At 37.5% G+C, this 14,532-nt stretch overlaps 1 protein-coding gene across 1 annotated transcript; it reads right to left on the bottom strand.

Moving 5' to 3' along the window:
- Window positions 1-4,213: 4,213 nt before the first annotated feature.
- slc2a11l (solute carrier family 2 member 11, like) lies at window positions 4,214-14,519 on the bottom strand. Its single transcript, XM_051684149.1, has 12 exons — window positions 14,003-14,519; window positions 13,708-13,806; window positions 13,292-13,452; window positions 10,848-10,972; window positions 10,626-10,755; window positions 10,369-10,517; window positions 8,261-8,451; window positions 7,828-7,938; window positions 6,917-7,018; window positions 5,379-5,454; window positions 5,162-5,289; window positions 4,214-4,513 (listed from the first exon to the last, which is right to left on the bottom strand). Exons 1-12 carry the CDS (start codon window positions 14,099-14,101, stop codon window positions 4,304-4,306), a joined length of 1,581 nt encoding a protein of 526 aa, XP_051540109.1. The 5' UTR covers window positions 14,102-14,519; the 3' UTR covers window positions 4,214-4,303.
- Between the last annotated feature and the right edge of the window lie 13 nt (window positions 14,520-14,532).

The following is a 14,532-nucleotide window of genomic DNA, read 5'->3' as shown; positions in this document are numbered from 1 at the left end:
AGTCAATCCGTGTATCTTATCACATGGCTCGTTGTGCATGACATCGTGGAGACTCACAGCATGTGGAGGCTCATGCTACTCTCCGCGATCCACGCACAACTTACCACATGCCCCATTGAGAGCGAGAACCACTAATGAGGAGGTTACCCCGTGTGACTTTACCCTCCCTAGCAACCGGGCCAATTTGGTTGCTTAGGAGACCTGGCTGGAGTCACTTAGCACACCCTGGATTCAAACTCGCAACTCCAGGGGTGGTAGTCAGCATCAATACTCGCTGAGCTGCCCAGGCCCCCAGTTTTCTTTTCTTTTTTTTACTGTTCACTGCTTCTATTTATACTGTAGGTGTGTTTGTTGTCATTTTCAGTTATTTGTCATGTAGCAATTCAAAGCTAATTTTTTAACTCAAAAGACATATTTGATGGTTGTCACCATCATTGTGATTTGCGCGTAAGGTATTGAGTGCCATGCGTGTCTCCTTGACAGCTTTAAGTTTGAATTTAATGGAAACATTAGACATTACTCTGGGTTCACACGTTCTCCGAGAGCAGCGCGTTTTCGATTCGGCGCCCATATTAACAGATGACACCATCTACACGGCAAGCGTGAGTTGCGAGGTGACGCGTCCTAGATGCATTAGTGAGCGGATAGTTTCAGCGTTGAGCCTATTTTTGCTGCACGGCTCACGCTGAGTTCAGTGGCTCTGGGTGCTTTACAACACTAAAATAATCAGAAGATTATTGAGAAGAAAAAAGCAAATCAAAATGATTCAACCCGAACGTATAGTACATTACAATTTATATGTCTGCATGCAAGTAAACTCAATAAAATAACTTTAACTTAAGAATTAATAAAACTGCCGGACCTTTTGCCATTCTGTGTATATACAGGTGCATCTCAATAAATTAGAATGTCATGGAAAAGTTCATTTATTTCAGTAATTCAACTCAAATTGTGAAACTCGTGTATTAAATAAATTCAATGCACACAGACTGAAGTAGTTTAAGTCTTTGGTTCTTTTAATTGTGATGATTTTGGCTCACATTTAACAAAAACCCACCAATTCACTATCTCAAAAAATTTGAATATGGTGACATGCCAATCAGCTAATCAACTCAAAACACCTGCAAAGGTTTCCTGAGCCTTCAAAATGGTCTCTCAGTTTGGTTCACTAGGCTACACAATCATGGGGAAGACTGCTGATCTGACAGTTGTCCAGAAGACAATCATTGACACCCTTCACAAGGAGGGTAAGCCACAAACATTAATTGCCAAAGAAGCTGGCTGTTCACAAGAGTGCTGTATCCAAGCATGTTAACAGAAAGTTGAGTGGAAGGAAAAAGTGTGGAAGAAAAAGATGCACAACCAACCGAGAGAACCGCAGCCTAATGAGGATTGTCAAGCAAAATTGATTCAAGAATTTGGGTGAACTTCACAAGGAATGGACTGAGGCTGGGGTCAAGGCATCAAGAGCCACCACACACAGACGTGTCAAGGAATTTGACTACAGTTGTCGTATTCCTCTTGTTAAGCCACTCCTGAACCACAGACAACGTCAGAGGCATCTTACCTGGGCTAAGGAGAAGAAGAACTGGACTGTTGCCCAGTGGTCCAAAGTCCTCTTTTCAGATGAGAGCAAGTTTTGTATTTCATTTGGAAACCAAGGTCCTAGAGTCTGGAGGAAGGGTGGAGAAGCTCATAGCCCAAGTTGCTTGAAGTCCAGTGTTAAGTTTCCACAGTCTGTGATGATTTGGGGTGCAATGTCATCTGCTGGTGTTGGTCCATTGTGTTTCTTGAAAACCAAAGTCACTGCACCCGTTTACCAAGAAATTTTGTAGCACTTCATGCTTCCTTCTGCTGACCAGCTTTTTAAAGATGCTGATATCATTTTCCAGCAGGATTTGGCACCTGCCCACACTGCCAAAAGCACCAAAAGTTAATTAAATGACCATGGTGTTGGTGTGCTTGACTGGCCAGCAAACTCACCAGACCTGAACCCCATAGAGAATCTATGGGGTATTGTCAAGAGGAAAATGAGAAACAAGAGACCAAAAAATGCAGATGAGCTGAAGGCCACTGTCAAAGAAACCTGGGCTTCCATACCACCTCAGCAGTGCCACAAACTGATCACCTCCATGCCACGCCGAATTGAGGCAGTAATTAAAGCAAAAGGAGCCCCTACCAAGTACTGAGTACATATACAGTAAATGAACATACTTTCCAGAAGGCCAACAATTCACTAGAAATGTTTTTTTTATTGGTCTTATGATGTATTCTAATTTTTTGAGATAGTGAATTGGTGGGTTTTTGTTAAATGTGAGCCAAAATCATCACAATTAAAGAACCAAAGACTTAAACTACTTCAGTCTGTGTGCATTGAATTTATTTAATACACGAGTTTCACAATTTGAGTTGAATTACTGAAATAAATGAACTTTTCCACAACATTCTAATTTATTGAGATGCACCTGTAGATGTACAGTTTAGACACAATATAAGACCAATCACAACCAAGTGTGTTGATAAAGATGAAGTACACGTGACTGCCCGCTGTTGTCCTTGAAGCGGCAATAACCTCAGCTTACTAACAAAAACATTTGGCGTAGGACCCCATAGATAACTTTATTTCCTGTGCAGAGGCGCTGCTGTTTCTCGTGAAAGAGACAACGCGACCCTGCCGCTCACAGAGGATGTGTGAACCCGGCGTTAGTCTCTAATTATCAACTGGCCATTTACCATCAAATTACAGTTTAATGTTCTTTGACTATGGGATATCCCTTACTACTAGGTTACAAATAATTCTAAATAATTATATTATTAACTGAACTTCTGTATTCAGTTTGAATTTGATTGAACTATGAAAGTAGTTTATTTAAAGAGACATTAAGGTCATTTAACAAGTTAAATTGATTCAGTATTTCCCACAGGATTTTGTGAGACTATGGTGGGTGGACTTCAGACCCTCTAGGGAACATTTTGTACATTTTAAAGTTAAATGCATCAATCTGGTTCACTTTGAGAGCAAAATTAAGAGACTAGATCATTGAAGAACTTTGTGCTCTTGCAAACAATTTTGTGCTCTAGTAGTAATTTAGTCAAACACATTGGTTGTTTAGATACAAATGGTGATGGCATGGCAAAAAAGGTCACACCCACAAAGCATGGTAAACGAGACAGATTTTAACGCAGTTCACAAATGGTCAACACAAAATCAACCAGCATACAGAGCCATCAAAGAAATGAAGCAAAAGTGGTTACCAGTGTTGAACTTGCTCCTCAGATGCTGAAAATAGTTACGTTGTCAGAACCGCTGGTCCACCACAGTCTAGGTAATTAATGAGAAACAATGTGATTTGTCAACATTGTTGTTTAAACAACTTACCCTCTTAAGTTGACACAACGTAACATTTTAAGGCAGCACGAACACTTCTGAAGTTGAAACAACGAGATTTATTTTTAGTGTATGTCCTTTACAAAACATATGTCCAAGGGCGTAGATTTGTCTTGAACATTGGGGGGTTGCAGCGTGAAGCACTTACATGGGGGGTAGTTGTACTTGTTTGTTTTGATTATTTGGGTTACCTCCCCCCCCATCCCCCCTGGAATCAACACCCCTGCATATGTCCATAGTAACCATGGTTTCCATGTCAAAATACCACAAACTTACTACAGTTATTGTTAGTACTGTAAAGTCATTAAATTAACATGATGTCTTTTTCAAAAAGTATAACTATGGTATTTGAGGCCTTTTCTTTTTGATCTCTCACGTTTTTAGAGCACAAGTACACCAAAGTAGACTAGAAGCAAAATATGAATTACTCTGTAATTGTTTAAGCATAAAACAGTAAACATTAAAGTAATTATCTCCCTAATGTCGGAAAGCCTAATAAATACGGATGATATATGACAGATGTCACATTGTAGAATCATTTCAGAGGAGTCCAATATTTAATTTGGTAACTTTATGGTGTGGTGAGAGGTCAGCACATCCCTGGGGACAAGACATAACACTCAAGAGAGGCTGCAGCCTTACTAATCACCCTACAGACCCATCAATAAAGGCATTGCACCAGAGTACAATTGTATCAGGCCAAACCTGTATCGGTGTCCCTCAGCGTGACAAAGTACAAATCTATTGATTCAACATTTGGTTTGCCTCTAATTGAAATGGGATTTTAGGTCTGGTATTAACACACTTGATGCCACCAACAAGAGAGACAAGCAAACCACACGATCAGGGAACAATTATTGAGTATTTATTGACTTTTTGTTGGTCAGCTTCTGATTTGACTACATTACATTGGTGCTAAAGCTTGGTAGATACAGTTGTCTCGATGTCACTGATATGTATCGAGTTCATTCTGGACAATAGTGAGTTCTGGTGCATTCTCTTAAAGTCCTCCGTGATCTCCAGAACAGTTTTATTCTTTGTTTCTGGCAAGTTGCACCAAACAAACACACCCGAGAAGAAGCAGCACACAGTAAATATGAGGAAAAGAAAGTAGTCCAAATGCTCCTGCAAGTGAGAATTACACACATAGAGAAATATATTAGTACGAAAGGAAAATATGGCAACATATAATTGTCCTTCACATTCTCACCATTTTGTTGGAATGAAAGCAATTACGAAAGCAATAAACTGTTTTTAAACCACATGACATTTGATTATTGAAATGTCCTGAAATTTACATTACACATATTTCAGTACATTTCTCTACATCTGGAACTTTTGCTACATCTTTGATAACTTAAACAGAAGCTTTCATTCAAAGATCGACTTTTAAGAGCAACATTAAAGGATATTTGTTAATGAGTCACTCATTTGAACTTGTACATGTTTCAAATGGATACATGATATAACATGAATTTAAATTCTTGATAAATTGATACTTTAAAAAATATTTTCTTTTAACATGTTGTGTTGTGGTCCAGAGCTACCATATGGCAGTGCTTCCCTTATTTTTTTCACCAAAAATGTCTCGTAAAAAAATGCAATGGGAAAAATATTCCAGAAAATAATGCGTACCATACAGTGCTAAATGTATAAACAGACACATCATGTTTTTAACTAATATAATGGTGCTCTAATAATGGCATTCAGGACAGGTAACCTTTGTGTAAGCTCTCAAAATGTTATAAAATTATAAAAGCAGTCATAGCTCACCACTATAAGGGGAAACAACATGCCCACCAGAAAGAGTCCAACCCAGTTGATGGTACAGGCCACAATGAATGCTGGTGGTTTATAGGACTGTGTGAAAATCTCACCAGGAAGTGGTGCTGTTACCCCAGCTGTGGAAGAGAGAATCCACAAGCAAGCAGTGTTGAGCCACAAAGACTGTTCTGAATGTCACACTATGTGAGTTAAAGTATGAATATACCTGGCCCACTAGAGAAGAAGAAGATAAAGATGAAGATGAGGACCATGCTGCAATATGGCATCCAGGTTACAAACTCCTATAACACAAAAGGCAGACACATCCAAACCTCAGGACTAGTTTAATGCACTGCAGACATGATTCTCAGTACAGTATGTCCCAAAACTAGTCTCATTTGAGGCATATACAGGCATTATACTGCTTGTTTACAGTATATTATATCCCTTAAACTAAGTCTTGATTCATTTTAAAGCAATGAACATTTTGTCATCATTTACAAACCTGTATGACTTTCTTCTGTGGAGCATTAAATATAGAGATATGGGGAAGCATGACTGAGATTTGAGTTACGCTCTATTGTTTGACCGCTACAGTCCCCCTTTGGTTTCACTGAATGAAAACAGCGGTCTGCAAACCATTTTGTATTGTGTTTCATGGAAGAAAATAGATCATACCAGTTTGGAGTATTAAAGGCCCCACCACACTCTTGGCAAAGTGCTTCTTCCTTTTTCTCTCAGAGCCAAATGGAAGTTTGAAGCAGCTGAGCAACGACATACTGTTTGTGAACATTCACACACCAGCCACACTGCTGTGGGAGGCGTTTAGAGGAGCATTTAAATATGAGGATTCTCAAGACTACATGTAAAACATCAACTAATATGACATTAAAATGTATTATCAATGAAGCTGTTTTAACTACTCGATGATGATTTAAAGTAATACATACAGTATGCTGAAGATAATGTGTAATTTGTAATGTTTAACTGTTGCATTCATGGCACTATTGTGCTAACGTGCTATATGCTGACATAATATGCGCCAATTACATTCTGTTATTGTAATTTATGATGACACTGATACTACTGCAAAGATGAGGGTATAAATGGGAAGAATACAGACAGGAGAATGATGACAGATTAATGATGATAGGAATATCTTACTTTGGGCAGATGTGTGAATGGTTTTCAGCTGCAGACAGCACTTGAGTGAAGCAGCATATCAAACAACAGAGTGAATGGGCACTTAAGAGTATTTGAGTAAATTTGATTCCTTTTGCAGACTAATAATAATTTAAAAAAAAATTTTTTAAATGCATGACAAGTTCTTAGAAAATGTTTCTATATGAACAATCGTAAAGATGTAGGTAAGTTTGCACCAGCTCGCTACAAAACTCTGCATGCCAGTGTGTTCATATTGACTGTTCTTAACAGACTGAACAGCAATTAGCTGGAGCTCCAGGTCACACCTAACGATGACGTGGACTAATGGCAGTAAGAAGGTGTTTAGGAGCTGGGACAAAGTTTTCCTGAAAGTTTGCCCTGGCAAGCTGTTGCAAATCACCGAAATGAACTCAAAAACACCTTCGTTTGTGCCAGATTTTGTTCTTAATGAAGTCACCCATTCGTTCTTCGATTTTGTATGAAGTGTGCAGGGGCTTTAAGCGTGAGTAAATTATGACAGAACTGAAAACAAAGTAACAGCTAAAAAGCCCAACCCAATATACTGTAGGTGTTGTGAGAAAATGACTAAACACAGCAAACCTGTAAGTAGAGTGTGAGCGTGAGCAGGGCCAGTGAGGCCGCCATACACATGTAACCCCTAAAAAGAAGCACTCTCTTCCCTGTGCTCTCAATGATCATCACCTTGATAAAACAACACAGTAAACACAGTCACGGCCAAATGAAAACCAATACAATGCTCTTTTCAAATCAGGTCATGCAATGTATTGAGTTCAGTTGAGATATTTAGGTTCTTTAGGGTAAAAGGTTCTGTTCCAAAACCTAGTCAGCTGCCTTGTTGTCTGAGGAATACATAAGCAACTGCCTTCTAAGGGGACCTTCACAGAGGATGCATTGTTGCATCCTTCTGCACTATTTTATAATTGTCTGTTCATATAAAATCTTTGACCATTGCAATGTGTCTAGTTTTTTGTGTCTCGTGCGATGAGATTTTAAGACGCTGTTAAGTTAAAAGAAGTTCAACTTTTAAAAACTTATCTCCAGAACTCTGTATTCTGTTCCATTCAGTTGTGGTTTGTCTAGCTGTTTTTGAGTGATTGGCCCCTACAGCACCGTTCTAACTGAAATGGAACCTCATAGACAAATTTTCAACGCTCTACATAGGCAGCAACTCTGTGTGCAATTCAAATTGCGCTCCTCATGCGAAGTGTAGGGGAGAAATGCCTAACAGCTGATTTCAATAGAGTTTGTTGTTAGCATGTTGCAAAGCTAACGACGCAATATTCTGATAAGCATAAAAATACATAGTGCACATAAATATTGGATAAATTAACCAATTTTGAATTAGATTGAACTATTTGTATCTATCGTTTTCTGTATTGAATTTGCGTATCATTATTTTTGCAATTCCATTTGGTGGCAATAGCTTTAAAATGTTGCCTACGTAGGCAGCTCACACAGGTTTTGGAATGGAGTCACAGAGAGAGACTCACACAGGTGATGGAAGTGGAGATTTCACATAGGCCTGTCCCAAGGGCGGCATAACGCAATTGCTCTATGGGAACACCGGCTGCTTGAAACACATCAAATGAATAGAGATAGACCTGCAAAAACATTACCAACACTGAATTTACAGGCCATATAAAAGTGAATGTTTCTAGGCTTCATAATTCAGCTTATCTTAAGACCTTGAATTACCAAAATAATTGCTGTGAAACTGCAAAACGAGAAATAAAAATCTGCATAAAGACCTGATTTATTTCCTTTTGGGAAATAGTAAATTACTCTGTGCAAAATCATTAAGCCTATTTCCTGAAAAGACAATGTGGCATATGGTATGTGTTTTGACAAAATAAGCATTCTCATTCCAATAATTCTCAGATTGAACTGGTGCGGGTGGCGCGACGGCTCTTTGTCTTCACTCACAGCGTTGATGCCGCAGAGCTGCAGAGCTACGAAAGTGACGACGATGGTGAGGAGCTGCCAGCGCACATCGTGGTCGAGGAAGAGGTCCTTGAGCTTGTGAATCTTCACGCCCTTCAGTGCAGCATGCTCAGTCAACATCTCCTCCATCTCGGGTCTAGGATCTAATCTAGCCCCCCACAGCCTGCGTAGAGCTGTGCAATAATGTGAACACAGACACACATTCACTAGAGTAATCTTTGTAGCATTTAGGCACTTTCCATGAATAGGGCACAATTTGGCGTCCCATTACTTGTTTTTAAAGCTTTTGAAACAAACACCACAATTTTGTTGTAAGAACTATTAGACATGTTAGATAAACTATTATCTAACATAAAATGAACCCAGAAAAGTAGGTAGTTTTAAACACATCAAATGTCTATATATGTTGCGGTTCAATCAGCGTATTTAATACTTAGTTTGACCTCCTGAGGGTCAACGTTTTCTGACGTTTAAGTAGCTCTGTACTCCTGTGCCCCTTAGAGAATGAGGAGAATTTACTTTCTGAAATAGCTTTGTGTACTCTTACAATACGTTTTGCGTTCCCTCGCAATTATTTTGGGTTCCTTTGCAATAACTTTATTCATCTCTTATGAAAATTACCATGGTTTTACTACAGTAACCACATTTTAACCTTGTTTGTGGTAAAATCATAGTAATAATACAGGACATTTAAAAACCATGGTACTTGTACCACAAATTAATCATGATGTTCCTATAGTAAAACTGTAGTAATCATAATTTATGGCAGAATTACTATGATTTTTAGTAGCATAAGTTTGGTTTTCCTGTATTATCACTAATCTTTTTACTTTGAATAGTATGGTTGAACTATACTGTAGTAAAACATGGATAATTATGTGGTTATTATGGTTGTACAACTAACACCGCATTTCATTTCAGTTTCAGGCCCAGAGTACTGTTGGAAAGTCCACTTCCATGAAGTCCACTTATAATCAAAGTTAGCCTTGTCAAAGTCCCCCCCAAAACAGATGTAATTTAGTGTTACATGACCATTTTGTATGGCGGTCATATGTTAATGTGCTCATGGTTCTGACATCATAACCACAAAGATTTCGATAAGACTCGCAGATTAACAGTAAAATAATCAGGGCTGGGGTGTTGATTTAACATGTAAATTCAGTCCGATTAATTGTGTGTATATATATATATATATATATATATATATATATATATATATATATATATATATATATATATATATATATATATATATATATATTTTTTTTTTTTTTTTGTTTGTTTGTTTTTGTTTTTTTTAAATATGAAAAAAAATAAATAAATTAGGCAATTAATCATGTCCACAGACCAAAATATGGAATATTCCTACCATCAGAGCAATTCAAGCTTGATGTGCCACGAAGCGCAATTCCAAACACAGGGATCCAGAGAACTGTTTTACTAAGTTTCTAAGTTGACACAGCGACCTAGAAACGCTGTGTTTATGATGCGATGCACACAAAGAGAGATGTAATGCATAAGTAATAATGTACAATAATGTAGTGCATTATGGTATTATTTATTATATTTTAAATATATATAATATTTATAATGATTAAATATCATTATATATTGAATTTCTCTTATTTGCGTTGCTTTCTCTGCAAATATTTATATATACGATAAATTGTGATTAATGAAACGGCATGCAGGGTGGAGCCAGGAGTTTTTGACAGGGGTGGCCTGGCAAGTGCCAGCAATCATTCTGTGGTGGCACAGAAATTTTTGGGCAGCATTTTCGTATCGTCGGACAGGGTGGGGGTGGGTAGAGATGATGGTTGTTGGTGTAGAAAGCGGAGGCGCGTGGGGTGGCCAGGCTTCGGTCCATGTTACACTGGCCACCCCCTAGATCCGCCACTGTCAGCATTTCATGTAATTCATTCGATTAAAAAATGTAATTGACACCCTAAAAATAATAGTACTGTAGATAACATTACTATAGTATTGTAACCTCCACAATAATATAATGTGTTGTCAGTCAAAAGCTGTAGCTTTGCAACATAAATGTCAATGTATGCGTAAATGTCACAGAAGAGGTTTCTGATTCTTACCCATCTCACAGCCATCTCTGTCTGCCCTCTCCAGCAGAAGATACCGAGGGGACTCGGGGAGAAAGGGCAGTGTGAGTAACTGTATAAGACCAGCCACCCCACTGACAGCTAGCAGCCAAGTCCAATGCTCCTCAGTGCCCAACAGCTCACTAATACACGCACACACACAGGTTGGAAAAATATGAGGGTGAGTAAATGATGAAAGAATTTTCATTTTTGGATGAACTCTCTTTACTAACATCAGCCCAACTGCACACCTGATTCCAAGTAGCTGGCCAAAGAACTTCCCTAATGAGACGAAAGAGGCAACAGATACACCAACCATTCCACGCAACCTCTTGGGGGCGCATTCCAACAAATAAAGTGTGTGGACAGTCAAACTCACACCTGCACAAAGCATTCGACATCATACAACTATTATTAGATAAAAAGACAGCATAGCATAAAAGATGTATATACCAACAGTTTTTTCAACGCACCAGCGTTGATGCCGTACAGGAAGCGGCCCACCATTATCATCTCAAATGAGAGGGCGGTCTTACTCAACAACATCAGGACAGCTCCACAGATTGCCACCACATTGTTCAATAGCAGAGTTCTCTTCCTACAGTGGGTTATAAACAGACACAGAATGAGAACTGAATGTAAAAAAAAAAAAAAACACACTCCATTGGCGAGATACAGGAACAGAATGTAACCTGAGAGTCTTAATCTAAAGTAGGATAAAGAAATATCAGTGGTAGTTTGTTCCCCCCTCAGCATTTTTAAATCAAAGACCATTTTGTTAAACGACTTTAAAGCTTTGCGTTGGGTGGTTCTTTGCCTCCACATCATACATTACAATCGTTTAATGCACACCTATCCATGGATTACCCCTTACAAATTCCAACCATCCTAGCAATTCAAGCTTGAAGTACCACCTGTTTTCAGTAGGGGTCAGGAAGCAAAACACGCAGTTGTATAGACAACAAATCACACTCAAGATTGCCTGACACTAGCGACAGCACAAGACAAGAATATGCTCTTATGTGCTCAAACACAGCTAGATGGAGCCTAGAGCGCAATTCCAAATACAGGGATCTTGAGACGTGTTAGTTTCAAACGACATTTAACTTGACACAGTGAACTAAAAAGCTGCGTTTATGACATGTTGCAACCATAGTGAGACAAAAAGTGTCTGCAGCATATATGCACTGACACTTCCTTAGAAAAGCCCTTATAATAAATCTTGGAAAGATTGACAAATTCAATTGCAAAATGGATTGCTGTGGACTGTAGGCCAATAACAGGCTCAATGACCTGTTCAATAATATACAAAGAAATATATTGCCTTCTAAAGCCACTTTTTGTATTGTCTTTTCAATGCTTTACTCATCTGCCACAATAATGTAATGCATTTTAATAATCTGATTTATTATTTTTATATATTATAATTATCTAAAAGTATAACTATAATTATTTAATCATTATATACTGAATTATTGTTATTTGAAGGGCATTCTCAGCAAATATTTATATATGCGATTAATTCGATTAATAAATTAGCATATCATGTAATTAAAGGGATAGTTCACCCAAAAATGAAAATTCTCTCATCATTTACTGACCCTCATGCCATCACAGATGTGTATGACTTTCTTTCTTCTGCTGAACATAAATTAAGATTTTTAGAAGAATATTTCAACTCTGTAGGTCCATAAAAACTGAATGGGTGCCAAAAATTTGAAGCTCTAAAAAGCACATAAAGGCATAATAAAAGTAATCCATACCCCAACTCCAGTGGTTTAATCCATGTCTTCTGAAGCAATATGAAAGGTGTGGGTGAGAAACAGTTCAATGTTTAAGTCCTTTTTTTACTGTCACTCTTAATTTTCACTTTCTTCTTTTTTTGGCGATTCACATTCTTCGTGCATATCGCCCCCTGCTAGGCAGGGAGGAGAATTTAATTTAAATATTGATCTGTTTCTGACCCACACCTATCATATCGCTTCTGGAGACATGGATTAAAACACTGAAGTCATATGGATTACTTTTATGATGCATTCATTTGCTTTTTGGAGCTTACAAATTTGGCACCCATTCACTTGCATTGTATGGACCTACAGGGCTGAAATATTCTTTAAAAATCTTCATTTGTGTTCAACAGAAGAAAGAAAGTCATACACATCTGGGATGGCATGAGGGTGAGTAAATGAGAGAATTTTCATTTTTGGGTAAACTATCTCTTTAATGATACCCCTAATATATTTAATTATATTTAATAGATTTACTTTCATGTTATGGATCATCATGGAAGAACACTTTTATTTCCTTTTTTCTACAAAATGCTCTAAATTACCTCAAATTTTGAGAGTATGGAATGGTATTTGTGCCACTAGGATTAAATTAATATTTGAACATGCAGTTTTGAACTTGAATTAAATCAAACTTAATTTAAATGCATGTGGTTCAAATTCAGAACTTACATTTCAAAATTTTAATACACTGACTCAGTTAGGGTTACACAATTTCAGATAGTATAATTCAGGTTTTACAGTATATTCAGATTTGGGAAATTCAACTTAAATTCAGATTCAAGTCCTTGTGGCACAAATATCAGTCCAAAGTACTAAACTTAGTTTAGAAATGTTTATATTCTGTTTAAAAAAACAACAAATAAAATAAAAAAAAAAAAAAAAAAAAATAAAAAAAAACACGCAGGCCTTTCTACATATCATGGGATAAATAGCCATAACTGGTTAAAACTAAAAAAATTTTTTTTTTTACAAAATGTGTGTTGGGCTAATGCAATTTTCTTTGAATTGCTATTCATCTTCCTGTCTTTCCAAATCAATTTCAATATCCTGTAGGATCAGGCCAATTCAGCTCAAATCAAATGAATTGAAAGGGAGCCAACTCTTAAATTCAGATTTTTTTGCAGTACCTGCCATACTTGGCTGCCAGCTTTCCAGCATTCAGGGTGCCAAACAGTCCTCCGATGCAGTAGATGGACACAATGAAGGACCAAATGAGTGACAGCTCCCATGGCTCCAAAGAACGTCCATAACGTTGCTCGCAGGTGCTGTTCACCAGCACTTTAATAAACTTGTAATGTAAGCACAAGTCTCAGTTCATTATGTCATTCATTTAATTTTACTGAACTGTGGTGCTTAGGTTAGCACCGTCTCATAAGCTCTGATATGTATTGATTGTTTAATCCTTTGAGAATGTCTCCTCTTAAGACATCAGCTGAAAGGCATTTGATTAAAAGTGATCACCTCCAACCCCCTGCAAATTCTAAGCACAAGAGAGACTCTAAACCACACTAAGACACTTTAACCAAACCATGGAGGTACTTACAATTGATGGCGAGTTCAAGACAGAAATATTGAAGCCGTACTGGAAGGTCCCACCTATTCCAAGGATCCAAATAGCTGCAACAAGCACAGGACTTCTCAGCTGTAGAAAACGAAATATTGTTTTCTAAAAATTGAGCAACATTATGTAAATTAATGGATAGTATTAATAATTTTTTTACCAGTTGTGTCAAGGCATGCGTCATTGTATGTGTAAAGCAGTCTCTTCTACATACAGACTTTGTCTTTTTCAGAAGAGACTGAAGATGACAAAGCAAGAACACAAATGTCTAACTTACCATTGAAAAGTAACTTTTCATGCTTGGTTGAACTTTGGGTGAGAAAATAGGGTAAAGGTGATAAGTCGGATTCATCTTCTCTCCAAATACAGCTGCCATCCCAGCCACCACTTTTTTCAATTTATTCACAAAATCAATAAAGCTGAAATGCAATGTCCTCTTACACTTGAAATAACACTGACTTTTGAGACGAGGTTACAGAAACTGCTATTTTATTTGAACTAATTGGCCAGTGACACTATTTCTGACACTTTGTCAATATGAATAATTCCACAATCAATGTATAATTACATCATCACAGATGAAGTGACCCATCCTCAACATCAACAACAATGATAACTCAAAATATTCATGTACATAAGGATGATTTAACATATTCAATTAATTTGTCTAAACAAAAACAGACACAGAGTTATGTTTAACGGGTTAGTGTACTCCAAAAATTGAAAAAAGAAAGTCATGAGTTTGGAACAACGTAAGGGTGACTAAATTATGTAAAAATGTAATTTAAGGGTGAACTATCCATTTAA

This window comes from Myxocyprinus asiaticus, chromosome 42 (genome assembly GCF_019703515.2).
Source record: "Myxocyprinus asiaticus isolate MX2 ecotype Aquarium Trade chromosome 42, UBuf_Myxa_2, whole genome shotgun sequence".
Taxonomy (NCBI): Eukaryota; Metazoa; Chordata; class Actinopteri; order Cypriniformes; family Catostomidae; genus Myxocyprinus; species Myxocyprinus asiaticus.
The sequence above is the reverse complement of the archived record's forward strand: the minus strand, read 5'-3'. Positions and strand labels throughout refer to the sequence as shown.